The 17334-nt window shown below is 40.4% G+C and overlaps 1 protein-coding gene across 7 annotated transcripts in view; it reads right to left on the bottom strand.

Annotated features, from left to right (window-relative positions):
* TBC1D1 (TBC1 domain family member 1) overlaps window positions 1-17334 on the bottom strand; it is a 116684-nt gene that overhangs the window by 61962 nt on the left and 37388 nt on the right. For all 7 annotated transcript variants that reach the window (XM_075420686.1, XM_075420685.1, XM_075420689.1 and 4 more), the window contains one exon: window positions 907-1440. In XM_075420686.1, coding sequence (XP_075276801.1) covers window positions 907-1440 — 534 coding nt within the window. The remainder of the gene's footprint in view (window positions 1-906; window positions 1441-17334) is intronic.

Here is a 17334-nt window from a genome sequence, read left to right as displayed (position 1 = left end):
GTATAGCTAACTACACCTCTTTCTGTGTGTTACTTTCTACAGACATAACACTGACAATCCTTCTTACAGCAGCTTTTCTCTTTCTCCCTTTCAAAAAACCTCCTGTAACTGCACCCGCTCCCATCCGTTGCTATCCTTAAGCAGTCCCAGCCCCAGCAGCAGCTGACACCTTCTGATAGCCAGCCATCGCAACACCAGCTCCAGGTTTGCATTATGTCCGTAAGATACAAGATCTATACAATATGTTCTATAATCCTCCTGACTGATAAGTTATAAGAGGAGCAAATAACACATTCCATATTTGTTTCTTGGGTCTTGAAAAATACTTTTGCTGCTCACCTATCCAGGCAAAGGCATTGCCAGCCACACAAAAGCAGGACAGGAGTGCAGGCAGGTGTGGAGTAGCCTAGCAAGTTACTGCACTACTCCATCGTTACACACATATGGTGGCAGCAGGAACACCTTCATGAATTATGCTGCTTATCATGGGACAAAGTCTACTAGCCCCCAGTCAGAGTTTGGTCCTTCTGCTCTAGTTACAGGTAACTTATCCACCTGCAAATTTATTTCTGCTGTTACTAGTTCATGTAACTGTACATACAGTTTTGCAATTGTATAATAGTTAGTATAACCAACTACTAACTCGCTGTAGCTTTCTAAAAGCTGTCTTTAGAAGTCCAATGTATCAGGTAGAGCTGTTTTAAACGATTTAATATAAACTTATTTTGACTACGTAAAACAACTGACTGGTAATGTTTTCTACAGAAATAGACAAGTTAAGCTCTGGTAATTGCAATTAAGTTATTACAGAAGTAACTGCCATCTGTCAGAACATCTGCTTGGGTGTTTGCCACCCCAGATTCCAAGATGTGAAAATGCCACCAAGAACTGCAAATCTTGCTTTACCGTAAACAACATGGTCCGGTTTTCTGCAATATCTGTTGGCTGCACAACACTGTGTCCATAGATAAGCTGACTTTTTAGGTTCAGTGAAATTGCATCTTCTTCAAAAGACCTGACAAAGCTGTTACTCCTATGGCTTCCCTCTTGCAAATCCTTCTTAAAAGCAAAGGAACGAAGCCCAGGCTGAGAATAGGATTTCCTAATTGGCCTTTTGTCCTCTTCTCCACTGACCAAGGGCTGGAAGACAGACCGAAATTTGTTGCTGAAAGAGAAGCCTCCAAAGTTATTGGCAGTTTCATGTTGTTGGGATGAAGAGGTGAAATCTGATTTTTTTGTACAACTTGCACGATTGAATTTCTCAATGCATTCATCTATGAGTGCTGGAGGTGCATTTTTATGCGCTACTGTCACCCGTCCGCAGAACAGCACCTCAAACTTTTTGGCAAAAGGGTCTTCAACATCCGAGAGATTATTCTGAAACTCTTCTTGACGAGCAATTTTTCCAGCTTGTCGAATAGAGCTTATAATCTCAGGTACCTACAGGACAGGAAAAAAAATACACAACATTAGCTCCTGATGCTTTGTGATAAACCAGTTGCAACACCAAGAGGTGCTCCCTGCTGGTTTTTTTCTGGAATCGCCAATGTGGTTTTGTTTTCTGAAAGACCAGCTGAAGTGATCTTGTGTTTGTCCAACAGACACAGTATAAAAGTTAAACACTGACTAGATGAATTGCTCATTTATGTCCCTGCCAAGAGTCTACCATCATCAATACTCTGTCGAAAGAGCTTTGTCTCTTGTAATGCTCTGTGTTATCAGTAAAACTTTTGCACCTGAAGGAATCAGTATAACATGACAAATTCAAACTCAAAATGAAATATAAAAATGCTTCAGAAAGCATAAGTGAAGCCACAGACTGAGAAAGTTATTTAATATCTTGTTATTTTTCACTCCCTTCTCTTACTCAAGCCTTCACGTCATGTAGATTAATGAGTCTCCTGCAATTTTGCTTTCACCTTCATGACAGCATATTACATTGTTATGGCAGTTTGGTGTTTGGGGTTTTTTTAACTGTAAATAGCTGTGTTTTTTGAAGAAACATATTCATTACTTAAGATGTTCATTTTTATTCTACCATCCTAGATGACACTCTCAAGTAGTATTATTTCCACATACAGTATCACTTGCAGGGCATCTATATAAGAGAGCAGTCTGTTACAGCCCACAGACGTCATAATTATGAACAAAACCCAAACTGTCATCTGATATATTTTAAGTAACAGTAAGCAGTCACAGTTTCTGATATGGTTATAAAGTAGGAACATGCACATGCTCTCTGCTAAGCTGCTGTGAGGCTGCTGCTTGGTTACATCCCACTGCTTTGACTGGCCTAGGAGATTAAGGTTCCTCTGCAGCCTGTGCTGCTGCCATAATGACGAAGGGCCACCATCTATGATTACAACAGATAATTCTGCCAACTTTTAAATTTCCTCAAATTACTTTGAGAAAAATCCATGCTAAGCATGCCAGTTTCCTGACAAAACAAATTTCCTCTGTCAAGCATCAGTTGGAGCTTGCTTACCTACAAGTATTTGGTTGCAGATAGTCTGGGAGCAGCAGACTAAAACACCAGCCCAGAATAATCATCTCCCCTACGAGAAAAGGCACCCCTAAACCTAAAGAATGCTTCAGAGGCATGACCTCTGTCTTTTTCAGACATTTCTGTGGTTATCTAACACTTAAGCATAATGCAGTAATGTACATAAACCAATGCAGGAAACTGCAAAGGACTTAGAGCATAAAAAAGCTCAACAGTGAAAACTGTATGGTTTTATTCTGGGTACTCATAAAGACCTCAACAGGATTCTTTTTATAGACAAGAAAACCCCGATACAGATAGACAGACACGCACACACACATATAGCTGGTGTATTTAAGACAATAAGTAACAGATTACAAAATACCGACGAAAGACAACTCCGGAAGCATTACTTCACCCTGGAGCGCAAGGCATGAGTCATGAGCTAATCACCCAGCAAAGGCAACCGGGGAGAGGTAAGAAAAGCAGGGTCATGACTTCACAAATTATATAGTTCTCAGCTATATCACAAACCAGTCGGAAAGCCTTGGGCTTGGGCAGCTTCATGCCTAACTTTATAATGATATCCAAGAAGGCAGCAAGGGTACAATGAATCTTTATTACCTCAAATGATCTGCATTTGCTCCACAGTGAGCTCAAGGTTCACCTCAGTTTTATTTACCTAGGACTCCTTCAAAGAACCAATTTTTAGTCACACAACATATCAGGATGACAGTGAAACATAAAACTCTATTCTACCCATATTTCAAGCTACAACCAGTTTAGCATTTTCTATTAAACACGCTTTACTCTTGTGGGAGTGTCCAGACCCACCAGCCGTAGGCAATTCTACTTCTGAGTTGCCCAGAATACACGCAGAGACCTGTGATCCCACCTCTGCTTTTGCTGAGGCTGCAGAGGCAACGGCAAAAGAATGAGGTATTTTCTAGAAAATGCTCACTTTGTTAAAGCCAGGAACATCAGCTCTCACCCAGGCGAAGAGTGGCACTATCTCAACCAGGGTTAAGCTCCCCCAGCACCACCCATGCCGACGACCGCAAGGAGAGCTTCCTGCAGTGCAGCTGCTGCAAGGGCGACAGCTTGAGCTAAAGCGAGACAGGCATTAGGGATCCATCACAGATGTGCGGTTATTGAATTTGATTTCTTCAATGTTTTTTGTTATCAAACACCTTGCACGTTGACAAAATTACTATTAAGCAGTGGCTGGACCTTACATACAGACAGTAAAGACACGACATCACGCAGAATGACTTTGTGGTAGTTAACAAACGCCATGTTTGAGGAGACATAGCAGGCCTGGTGATGAAAACCAAGGGGTGTATTTATTTATTTTCACACATGCTACAGCTTGAATTATGTCATTTATAAGTAACAGCTGGCCTCTGTGCCACACTTACTGAAAAACAGACTCCTCTGTTCCTGCTTATTAACCTAAAAAAATTCACAGCCTGTTAATATCATTTTATTACTTCTGATTAGGCTATTAATGCATTATTGCTCTAGCAGAAGCAGCAAATCACCACCTCACTTTCCTGTGACCCTTATGTATGTCAAATATTAATCTCTTTTCATTAGTAAGGACAAGATGCCAGGACTAATAAGGAAAAAACCAAATGCATATTTCCCTGAAACTGTTCTAGGCCTGATCCAGATTAGTGCTCTTTTCATCTACCTGTATGGTTCCAGGACTTTTATGCAAGTATCTCGAAACAAAGAGTCCACACACTCCTGTGTATCCTCTGACCCTGGCTCCCTCAGCAAACAGACCTGGATGCTGAGTACGTGAAGATCAAGTAAACACTAGTTTAAAAAGAAAGAAAAGAAAAAAAAAATTCTTAAATGTAAACAAATATATTATAATTACTTCAAATTATTAAAATAAACAATGTAGGTTCTATCCTGGCAAATGTTTATTAACCACAGCTGGAATTTTTCCAGAATAAGCAGCATGCCACTGGGCGAACAGTAACCACATCTCTTGCAAACCTCCAGCAATAAGATGTAAACTAATCAGGTTTTATGGCTCTTCAGTTTGTATCAAAAAGCAGCAAGGATCAAGTTGCTCCCAAAGTAAGTTAAAGTCGCTTGGAGTTTTTTTAAAGGTTGTGAGGTTCTTTCTGAACATGAGAAAAAGTCTTTTCTATTGTAAGGGTGGCCATGTGCTGGCACAGGTTGCCCAGAGAGGTTGCAGAGTCTCCATCCTTGTAGATATGCAAACTCTGACTGGCCACAGCCCTGAGCAATCTGCTCCAGGTGACCCTGCTTCGAGCAGGGGGCTGGACTAGATGACCTCCAGAGGTCCCGTCCTATCCCAGCTTGGTGTCTTGATACCAACATCTCACATACAGACCTATAGGGAATTGTGTCTACTAATCTGAACTTGCCAAGACAGCAGGGGAGGACTGTTGCACACATCTATGATTTCTTCCTACTGCACAAATTCTTTTTTCTAGCATACTTCTATTCTTGTTTTCTGACTTCTGAGTGTAAATATGTAATTAGTGGATAAAGATTATTTCTGTAATCAGAAAAACAACGGCTGATGACCTAAAATTACTTCCCTAAACCCAGAAAACTAAGTATAGAACAGTGTAAGCGATGATGAAACTTTACCAAACACAGAAGATTACCTCCTCATCACTCACTCTGGGCCAAACAGGACTGGTGAACAGAAGACGCAACTGAAATGTATTAGGAAAAATCTTTGCATTTTGTGTGTCTGAATTAGATACAGAAAAAGAAGATGTATCTATAACCATTAAAACTAACACTGGACTGCTGGCATTTTTTTTTTAAGTATGCCATGTTATTTCTGCTATGATGAGAATGTTTATTTTGCAGAGACAGAGCAGCGAATGGAAATGCTGTGTGTTCTCAGGACTTGACTCTTCCATAATCAAGCAAAACACAAACCAACACCTAGAAATTCCTAATGCACGTTAGTCTATCACTGGACAAACAGCTACTGCTTCTACACTGTGCACCAAATCACAAGAGAAAGCAATAATTTTTAAGCACGCACAAGTCTGCTGCATCTGAAGGACAAGGAACTGCTCTTTCCCTTCACAGAAGATGCAGTTGCATTTTTTTCCCCACGCAACCAGAAGTCACCCTGTGAGTTTACATACAGACATGCAAGAAGATGTCAATGTCTTTAGCCTGTCAGTGGATTTGAGAAAGAGTAAGAAACTATTTTATCAAAAAAAGCCCAGTAACAGCTGAATGCAACAGCTGCCTCTTGGTAAACAAGATCAGACTAAAAAAAGATTCCCTGTTTCTTTAATACACAGTAGGCAGGATACCAAAGCATGCCACAGCAAAAGAATTGTTAACACATCAACTGGCCAAGACTAGGGATTAAAAAAAAAAAGTGGGATGATTTATGATTTTAGATGCTACGCAGTGTTTATACCTCCAGTATAAACCTACCATCCCTTCATCAGGCTTCAGGTCAGTAAAGGGCTCAAGCACAGGCTGAACTATTTCAAGGGAGTAGGTGGTTTTGATTAATATAAGACAGACCTGTGTTGTCAGGAATTGGTCTTATACAATACACTCCATAAATTCCTGGAGACTGAAAACCAGTAGCGTCAGCTCTCAAGTTGAACCTCAGAAGGTCTCACACCACGCCAGCTGGAATAAAGCCTTAAAAAATCTTTCATAAAGCTCTTGAAACAAGTAGATGTTTTGATTGAGTTTTGCCTGCCTACTTAAGTATGTGAGGGCATCTGAATTATTTTTAAGTGTTTTTACATGCCTTTTTTCCTCACCATAACAGGGTCAATAAAATATGTCAAGAAGTCTAACATTCTGTTTGCTGTTAATGCCTCTCCTTCTCTATTTTACTAGAGAAAGCTGCTACAGGAAAAACAGGGTCCACAGCTGTGTATCTTGGGAGAAGCCATCTAGTTGTATTAGGACAGACAGCAATATTTTTGTCACCCATAAGGTATTCATAATCATGGAACACTTTCTAAAAGTAGTAGAACACAAAAAAGGAAAATCATTTTTGAGACACACACCGCATATATAAAAAGATGATACAGCAAAGTATTTATTTGCATGTTTAAAAGCTTGCATAAAAATAATTGATTTTTGCAGTTTGATATGTACTAAAAAGCAGTTGGTCTGTTTTCAGCACACTTCTGGCAAAACAGCTGTGCAGTACAAAACAGAGGTCAACGCTTCCCATCCTTATCACTCCCTAAACCCACACTAGTGGTCAACTGACTTTTCTGAACAGTTTTCTCCACTCCGTGGATTTAAAGCTTGGCATTTTTAGACCTAAAGCATTTTAATTTATAGATTTCACTGGGAGTTTTTTTTTTTTAATTGAGACACTGCGCAATTTGTCCTTTCAGAATCACAGAATAATTTAATTTGGATGTGACCTCTGATGGTGCAGCCCCCCACACAAAGCAAGGTAAAATTTCAAGTTAGATCCAACTTCAAACTTAGATGAGATGCTGGGAGTCACATTCGGCTGAGTTCCAAGCAACCCCAATGACGTGGACCCCACAGCCTCCTCTTCCCCACTAGCAGCCTACAGCTGTCAGGAAAAGAATGGCAAGACACAATCAGCTGAGATTTCTTTTGTGAGAAGTTTTGCCCACTCATTTAACCAAAGAAGGAACTAAAAACTTCTATCACAAAACCACAGTCTTTAATCTCTCACTGAAGTAAAAAGGAGAAGTTTTGAAAGCGAGAGAATTTCCTTATTCCTCGGCATTAGTAGGAATTCAAGGTAGAAATGAGTAACAAACTTTTCAAGTTAATTTCCATTTCAGTGAAAGACCTTTTATATTCAGGTCTTATCTCAAGTGTCTTCACAGGGTTCTTTCTGTTACTATCTTGCTTGAAGACTGCTCTACAGCCTCCTACACCTCACTGACTTTTTCCAGTCATTAACTTCAATTCTTGTTTTAAAAATTTTCACACCTTGACTCCTGATCAACAGTTCTACGGCGTACTTTAATTACTAGCTTTCTTCCATTGCTGTTTATTGACTCTTATTCCTCTCACAAAGCTATTTTCAAACCAAGATTTAATTCAGAAAGAGAGGCAGAAATTTCATAGTTCCTTCAGTCCCTGGACGATGACCATCTATTGCAAGCTCCCGTCAGCTTTTCTGCACATAAGGAATGCACGACAGGCAGAGCCAAAGTGAGATGCTTACCAACAGCTCCTTAAGTACCAAAGATCGGTGGGTGCACGGAGACACAGTTCGCCTCTGTTGCATGACTTCACAGCTCAACGCATATGATCCAAACCTTTGCTGCTGTATCCTCACTGCTCATAAAACAATTGTGAACTGTGCCACTGTCAGCAGCTTCACCACCCGCACGTGTTGGTCTAGCTCATTTCTCTCTGTAGTACCTAACATGCACTAGCTGTCTCATTTAACCAGAGAACTTGTGGATATCTTTTGAGAAAGGAGAACAACCAGGGGGCTGCGAGCCAGGCTAGCAGAGCTCACCACACCACAGGTGTGCTGCTCACGAAGGAGTGGGAAACCCGACCTGCAAAGGCAAGACAGAGACATCATTTCAACCTGGATAAGGGAAGCTCAGCGGCTGAATAGTATCGTCATGGACCTATGAAAGCAAAAGTGATCGACCGCATGTCTACTTGTGGACACGGTTTGCTCAGTTAAGTTTGAATGGGCATTATACAGAGAATGGGATAAGTGCAGGTGATGGGGCTAAGACTCAAATTTTGCAGTGATGTCTGTAAGAAGGCAATGAATAAGAGTGCACTAAAATTCAAAGTATATTCTGTGTGGGGCAGAAGAGAGTCATCTGTTTAAATCCAGTTCTTTTTGACCTGGAGCACAGTGCATGAGTGACACTAGCGTCCTCTGAGATGACTAAGACACAGTAAGCACCGAGAACAGAGCTCCACGTAGCCCACACGTACTCTTACACTTTACACATTATCATAAAACGCCATAAAGGTGACTAGAGTTCCCACATACGTTGAGCACTGCCTCCAGAAGATTGCTAAGTAATGCAGGCTGATGCCCCAAGAGCTGCATGCCACTTTCACAGTATCACACGCCTTTTAATATTACAGACAAATCTCAGCTCATGAACCTTCCTCACGACTCCCAGCTAGATAGAAAAGGTTACGCTTTTTGCAAAGTCATGTGAGTTGGAGAGCACTCCATGCAATTTAAAGAGGCACAAAACGGTTTTCTTTCCTTTCTGAAAAAACAATATTTGCAGAATCTCAGAAATAGAACACAATTGTATTTGGTGTTCTAGTGAAGTTGGACTGCTCTGTTTTGTGGTGGTGCTTCTTCTCCGAGAGAGATGCATTGTGTTGCTGATACACTTCAAGTTTTTCTTTCACATGTTCTCAAGACATACCTTACTTCAAGCCCAAAATAAAACAAAACCTGGCCACTTCCCAGAAATAAACCACCATGTCCCAGATTGCTGCTTACTTTTGGACCCCTCCCCATGAAAACGCATGATCTAAAAACAAACTGCAGCTGATGGAAGGCCTCGGTGAGCTTTTAGTGCCGCTCTGAATGCAGTGGCACCTGACTGTCTCTGAAGGGGTTATTCCTACAAAATCTACTTTTGGGAAGCCTATTCGTGTACTTTGCTTTATACCCAGAGGGCTTATCATATGTTGTTCATTTATTCTTTTTTCCCTAGCCCCCTTCTGTCCTAGCAATACTAACCATTTCTTTTCATCTTGTACTGCTTCATCAGCTCCTCCATTAGTATCCATAAACTTTTAAGCAACAAATGTTTAACAAAGAAAGTCAACAGATATTTCAAAAGTGCATTAACATCTCTATAGTGTTATCTTCTCCATCTTTTGTTTCAAAGTTTTCTTTTCACACCGTTTCACAAATGAAGACAGCACTTGAAGACATAACAGTGGCTGCTGGTCATACCTGCAGGATTCGTGGCTCACATTTTACAAGATGACTGTGGAACAAGAAGGCAATACCTGTCATAAAGTAATAGCTAGAAACATCTGTTCTCATTCATTATCAACAGAGATTAAATCCTTTTTTGTGGGGGGGTGTGGACTGTAAGCAGCTCCCTTCACACAGTCGAGACAGGGCTGGGGCCGAGTCGCAGGCCAGGGGTGGGAAGCAGGGGGAATCCTATTCTTAGATAGTTATAAATGGAAAAAGACAGCAACGGTATTTGAAAGCTTTCAGGACAAGGGATTTTTTTCTTGGGGTGAGGGGAGGCAGTTGTTTGCTGTTGGGTTTGGGGTTTGTTTTTTTTTTAAACTGAAAGGCAACAACAGGTTTTAAAACACGAAATGAGTTACTAAGAATTTTTAGGGAAAAAAAAGATATTTATCAGATTAAATTCCAATTGTATAACAGGTGTCAGGCTTTCTCCTAGTCTCCTTTGCTCTCAGGCTTCTGTCAGTTATCAAAATTGGTAAAATCGGTGCAACTGGCAAAATAGTGGCTAGCTAAACAGACAAAAGTAAATATAACTTCTTTCCAAACCATATAAAGTCTGAAATTGTTCTGTCCTTTTTAGCAACATTCAACTCCAAACAAGAAGGGGGGAAAGCTCCAGTTGTGATGTGTGTCCCTGTTACAAAAGAAGTTATTTCTGACACAACCTTCCTAGACAGCTGATCCAAACACGTCTCAAAATCCCCCTCCCCCTTAAGTGTATTATAAAGTTTTCACAGGAGGGAAATCATCCTACCAATGCTTTTGATTGACATGATGTATAAGTTAGCTCTACCTGCAATAGAGTAAATCCCCATCTCTCTTCCTCTGAAAACACAATACAACTTCCTGACGGAAGGCACAACCCCATGGTCCTTCTCCCTAGAACTGCCGAGGGGAAGGATGGACAGATGGACAATATTTTTCATGGGAAGAAACTCATGCAGATATTAAACTTATAAAGGCCCCAAGGTAAACGGAGTACAAAAGCTGATCAGCTTTTTCTAGCATTCTGCCTAGCTAGTATAAAATGCCAGTGAACTGATTTTGCTTGTGGATGAGCACATATTTGCTGCTTTGTCATGTAGTATCAGATTTCAGCTGCCTCAAGTCAACTCACAGAAGAACAGGATGGGATAGCAACGGTTAAATATACCACGAAAATTACCCTGACTTCTACTTTAGAAAAGCAGTTAGAATTTAGTTCACCAGTTTTATTTCTTTTTGCATGTAAACCAAATGATTACTCATGTCTAGAGGCTTTTTGGATTACGGTGGTTTTTTTGTAAGATATGCCTTCTAGTGACGGCTTCTTATCAGAAGGTCTAATGGGACTATTCAAACTTGTGAATTAACTACACACTTCTATGAAATCCACACCCATGGTTGATACTAGTTGTTTGTATTCATTTTTTTTTCTAAAATACATTGTAAACCACAAAAAAAATCAATGTATTTATAAAAATTAACTTCCTTTGGAACACAAGGCATTTGCCCACCTTTGATTCCTACATGAATGGTGGTCTTAGGATTATCTACACATTTTAGAGTACTGACAAAGGCTAATTTAAAGTTTAATAAATTTAAAGTTTAATGCTACTGCTTTTCACCAGACATTCCTAATGTACAGTGCATTCGATGTAATGGAAGAGAAGAACAATACAAAGAGTACACCAAAATAGCCCTCAACTTCTAGCAAGACCCTTATTACATAAGAAGCATACAGAGAAATTGTTAACTACCTACAGAATTAGACTGTATTTTGAAACATATGACTCACAGAAAGCTTAATGACCTTCCATTGATTCACTAATGACCATTAACACTAAAATATTTATCATGTAATTTGAATGAAAACCAGTCTGCTTTTTGTGAAAAATTTTGCTACAGCAGGATAGGTCATGCTTTAACTCTCTTGGAAATAGCTGTTACCAAGGACAGTCCAAAACACATTGCTTTGCTAAGGATATTTTGCATTTACTGGAAGCTATCAATGTGATGCTGTTGGGAGCAAAGGGAAGATCAAGCTGTTTACTCAATGTCCCTTCCATTAAGATATAGTCAGATCACATTAGGGAAGTTTGCCAATTTTTCCTCTAAGGTGTCATGGATTATTCTCCTAAAAAGTCAGTCCTTCCAATTCCTGCTGATGATAGATGAATTAGACCCTGCTTCCCTCCTGTTAAAGCCATCTTCAAATTTTACGGTAGGTGAAAAGTTCAACTTCTCTGTATTCTATTCTTCCTCTCAGATCCAGCTTTCAAAAAAACTTGCAAGAAAAAAAAAAAAAAGAGCGAGCTTGGAAAAAGATGCTTTTGTAGAGCGGTTGTTCCATAATTCTTTATATCATGTGCCTCAAAGTCACTGTAAGAGATCTAGTATGTCTGCACTAAGTACATAAGTGTGCTAGAAAAGAGAAAGGAAAAACAGATAGGATACTAGATACCTCAAAAAGTTATTTAACAATGTATTCAGAGGAAGACAGTCAGTGTGGAAAACATGCTGTTCACTTACAGACTGCCTGCAAGACAGCTTTTCACTGCAAATGCCATCATGCACAGTAGGGATGCATCAGCGGCAGAGCAGGGTTTTGATTGACTATCCTATATCTGGCAGTCCTGCCACACCATCCTGTGCAGCACTACTTCACCTGGTCATGCTTTTGGGCATCTTAACCGGATCTCACTTCTTCATTTAAATGTTGGCATCTTCATCGCCTGTTTGCTCCTCACTAACTACCACAGGGCAGCCAAGTGTGCTCGTTGTGTTGACAGCCAATAGTGAATTTGCATGTGTCAACACAAAACCCAAAATGTCACTGTCCTTTTCAGATAAAGCTGCACATTCAGTCCTAAATGCAGAAGAGTTGTCAAAACATAGATAAAAGGTGCCTTCAAGACAAATTCAGCTACGGGATCATTCCTGAAAGCCATCCCAGAGCTGAGCCAAGCCAAGGTGCCACTCCAGAAATACCTAAGAATAAGAAGCCAGAAGACAAGTTTTAGCAGTGCCTCCAGATTATGAAAACGCCATGATGGCTCTCCCTGCTGACAAAAACTGTCATGTTTATGTCGTGTACCAAATTCAGTACAGGCCTACAATGGCAGATCTCTAGATCTGCAGCCTGTGCATCTCAGTTCAGCACTATTACTTGGCCCATGCAGGCGCTGCTAACTGATCTCAGAAGCAGCGCTCGTCTAGGTAAACCCTAGTAACTAAAGAGTAACAGCTGAAATTCATCCTTCTGTTCCTTCCTCATTAGCCATACTACAGTATTATCAACCACTCCTTAAAGCTGCTGTCAGATCATTTATCTGCATCATCTGGTTTATTTAAATAAATGCCATAAGAACAGCAACCGGTATCCAAGTCCTACATGATGCCTGATAGGAGTTTGGAAATACGAATGGCTCAACTGATGCAAAACAAGGGAAGAAATTCAGGGAACTTCATCAATTTGAGTCTCAGTCTCAAAATTCTTATTCCTGTGTAAGAAAGCAATGCAGGAAGGGAAAAAAAAAAAAAACCAAACCACACACACATTATGGGAAAGACACAGTGCCAGACTGATTGAAAATGAAATACATTCTCAAGATATTTGCTAAAATAGTTATGACGCTCTTCCATCACTATAATCAGAGTATGTTAGCTGTACCGATGGGAAACAAAAAATTAGAAATCACCAAACAGACCTAGCCTCAGTGCCTCTCTGAACAAAGTGTCTCCATGATAGTGCAATATATGGAGCACTGTAATCAATAAAAAAAGATAACAGTAAGAGTGTATACAAAGACTTTAAATAAGATATGTTGGCCCATGATCGTAAGCACTTCTGGAGCTTCTACCACTTCTTTGTATTACCAATTAAATATCAAACTTCATCCACATCATACCTCATTCAGCTGCAAATTATAACAATACACACATAAAAACTCACAATCTGTTCTCTTTTCAGGGTTATGAAATTGCTATTTTAAGCCTACACAGTCTCTTCCAGCAGTAAATTTTCCGTTACTCCTTTTTGTTCTTCCACCCTCCCCACATGTTAAGGTTGGGTTTCTTTAGAAAATGGTAAATCATCAGATGGACACCTACCAAAACACTGAGTTATAGTGAAGCTGGACAGTTCATGCTGTCGCACCCCTTTCAGAGTGACTGAATTCTGACCTTCACAATATTTCCAAAGTATTCTAGATTTAAAAACTTACTTGCCGAGGAGACCCAAAAGGGAGTGGTCACTATTCAACACTTCTAAAATACAGATATCACAGACTTACAGGATCTCCACGAGAAGCTGGAGGGGGATACAACAATGATGCTCTATGGGACACACTAAACAGACGAGCTGAAGGAAATCAGTAAGAAGGGAAGAAGACATTTCAAGGAAAGACTCCTTTCAATGCCAACTTCTTCACCCCCCTATTTATGTCAGCACTAGGGACTGACGCTATTTCAACCACACTTTATATACAAGTGGACTGGGTCTTTTTGTGTTAGTTTGTTTAAACATACATGAAAGCATTATTGAATCTTTAGAAATACCAGAGAAAAAAATGCTCCCTGAATTATAACAGCCTACAAAACAAGATTTTGTATATGATTCTGCACTTCATAAACAAAACATAGCATCAGTTCCATGAACTGTGTTTGCATATAAAACAAGATTTTTCTTAAGTCTACAAAAGCCAGCCTCCAATGACCGTATGTCAAACAGAAATGTCAATCACTTCCACAGAATGCTAAATCCTACAGGTTATATTCCAGTGGGACTTACCCAAAACCTGAAATTCCTGCACGTATTTTTGGTTCAGGTTCTGGGTAACTACCAGGAGAGTTTTAAAGGCAGACCTCTTGTACGTAATCGTCTAAAACTCCAAAGCACTTCTACAAATCTTTCCATGGCTTGCATTTGAGGAGATCGGAAGCTATAAAAAGGCCCAAAAAAACAAAACCAGGATGAAACATTTAGTGTTAACCATCCAAATTTCCATGACAACGGCTTCAGTGAGCTCACCTCATCGGTACTATAGCAGCAGACCAACGGTCCAGTAAATGTAGAGGCACAACTGTTACAATCTAATAAAAATAAGATATTTGGTTACAGAACTCCTTGAAATAAACACACAAACCACTCAAAATGAATGACTGAAAAAGAAAGAGGCTGTTTAGTTTAGCTCAGCTTTGCCATTTTCAGTAGCTGGGAGTGTGCCTGCGTAACTGGGCTAGTCTCTTCTCCCCAAACCTGCAATTTCACAGGGTATCTGTACCTAAAAATCCTCTTTGGTTACTGCGTATCAAAGTTTCCCCTGGAAAAAACATGTTTTTGATCACAGTGATGATGCTGTAAAGGCACAAAGAGAAGCATTCACATGTCCAAAGCCAGCAACTTTTGAGTTGGGAAGAAGCTTCCAAATTTTTCAGCCAAGATAAATTTTTGTTTTGTTTTTTGAAGTGTGACCATCAATAGATGTGCTTACGTGCATACTGCCCTAAGAATGGAAGGCAACATGCGTTTTTTTTCTCTCTCTTCACAGTGCTTCAGTTAGGGACAGACAGAAGTCTAGCTCACAGAAGCTCTGGACAATCTCTCCAGGCTGGAAATTCTCACAAAGGAGTAACCAACAGGTCAACATCCCAATAAAACAAAAATTGCCTGATGGGCCCCCATTCCTTACATCAGGGCTGTCTGCTGGAAAGCCACGTGCATGCTGTTTGTCCAGCTTCTCTAACTGGATTCTCAAGTATCATACAGGTGTGACAACTTCACTATTTTAATTTGGACCAGGAACGTGTTTGAGAGTGGATTCTCTCCATCCACCTCTTGTGTGATGGACTGCATCATGGAGCTGTCTCAAAGTGCCTGAACTGACCTCCGTTTAAATAGAACTAAACCTTCCTTTCGTGATACATTTCACTGCAAACAGGCATTTGGTTCACAGCACCGAATCAGGGCTAGTCCAAAGTAAAACCCACTTCCCTGAACCAGGTACGCAACCCATCCTCAGCACCAGCAGTTTCTCTGGAACAAGCTAAACTATACACTACTTACTAACGGAGATGCAATCTTCTGGTTATTTCATCCAGGCTAATAACTGCAGCTTTCACAAACCTTGCCAGCTGATCCAGGAATACTGGCCTGGCCTTTGGGGAACTTGCAGACACAAGAGAAATGAGGTAGGAGAAACCCAGTTGTTACGCTCTAGTCCACCTCAACAGCGTAAAGGTGCCTGAATCTCACCCTTGCTTCTCAGTCGGGAAACCATGTTTTTCAGAAATATTTTACTTTAAATCTTTCCTATTTAAATTCTACATTTATCCATTACTTCATCTCAGGATTTGTTAGCATAACTTGGTTAAAAAGTAAGAATAACCAAAAACAATTTAGATACAGCTTGGTACAAATAACTCAGTGATAAAACCAACACATAGTGGTTAATGTCATTCCTTGCCTCAGCTTCTGCTCTCCAACTTCCAGCTGCTCTTCCCAGCTCTACTGCCTCACCTCCCCATACAAGTCAGTAAGCAAGTTCCTATTTGGGCACGTCTCTTGACATATTTTGCTTATCTTTACTGATATGTAAAACACCAACAAAAATGAGGTTGAGATTTTTTTTTTCCTCTGTCATTGCCATCCATGAGTATTTCAGCTTGAACAGTTAAGCTGTAAAGGCCTCTAATTAAAAAAAAAAAAAAATTATAGCCAAGCTGTAATTCCATTAGCAGTGTTTCTACTGAAAATTTCCTTGCTAAGTCACTAGTCTACCTCTGTACACCACACACAACCTCAGCACCTTCAACTTTAAGAAGTTTTCTATATAATTTTATTTTAAAATCTGAAGTTTTTATTAGTCGGTACAGTAACAATGTTCCAACATCTGCTTAAAGCAGAGGTTTCTCAGAAATGCTGGAGCTTCTATATTCAGGATGATGGAAAGTTACAAACTGGAATTGTCTTGCAGCTCTGTGAGGTGATCTCTGAAGAAAGAGGTGATTTGCCCGACTTTTCCCTTAAAGATACTTCTACTTGGGGAACCCAGAGCCAAACTGCTGCTTTTGTGTTCTCAGAAACACCTCTAGTGCACATAAAAGACTGTTTCATTATAGTAGCCTTCCAGAAAAGCAGGCTATGATGTGAAACAGTATTTTAGATCATCAAATGTAGAGCATATACAGTTAAACTGCAGTGCCCCATATAAATATATATAGCAAAAAACCAAACAAACCCTTAGTTGTACTGTCCATCTCTGATGGGACCTGGAGTTTTCCCTGGTCCTGCAGGATTTACTAGTATTTTGGCTACTGGTTTCGCCCAAAAGGTTATAACCACATGAAGACAGCTAATAGCGCCAATTTCCAGCCTAAAAATTCTGTTTTGAGTTGCAGAGGGGAGGACCTGTGCAAAACAGCACGCTGAGCAACCTCATGAGGCTCAGCTTGCTGAATCTGAAGCTCAACATGAACCCAAAAGTAGATACTCATAAGAAATTAATGCATAAATAAAGGCATAAATGATTCAAGAGAAAAACCTTGGTAAGCTGCAATCTACATGGCCAGGAATTTCGCTACAGAAAGCCCTACTCCTTACTAAGCACCTGTAAGGTACCTTACTAATGCAGAGGACACTGCCCTCTGCCCAGCCACATAAAAGCCATGCGAGCCAGACCGTAACCTGGCCCTCTCCCATCGAATCGGGGCCGCCTGAGCAGAGCGAGTGCAATTCAGGCCTGGCACACAGAAAAACAAATGGAAGGACGAAGAATAAAAGCGAACAGCTCCAAAGGGAACGTTACTGCTGAGTAACAGAGGGGGTTTCACCACAGGACTGACTTCATTTCACATGCTGAGCGCATATTCCTCAGCCATCGCCCCGACCCCCGCGGGGAAAGGTGGGGAGTGA

The sequence above is a fragment of the Opisthocomus hoazin genome, chromosome 5 (assembly GCF_030867145.1).
Source record: "Opisthocomus hoazin isolate bOpiHoa1 chromosome 5, bOpiHoa1.hap1, whole genome shotgun sequence".
Taxonomy (NCBI): Eukaryota; Metazoa; Chordata; class Aves; order Opisthocomiformes; family Opisthocomidae; genus Opisthocomus; species Opisthocomus hoazin.
Note: the sequence above shows the minus strand (reverse complement) of the source record. Positions and strands in the feature narration are given on the sequence as shown.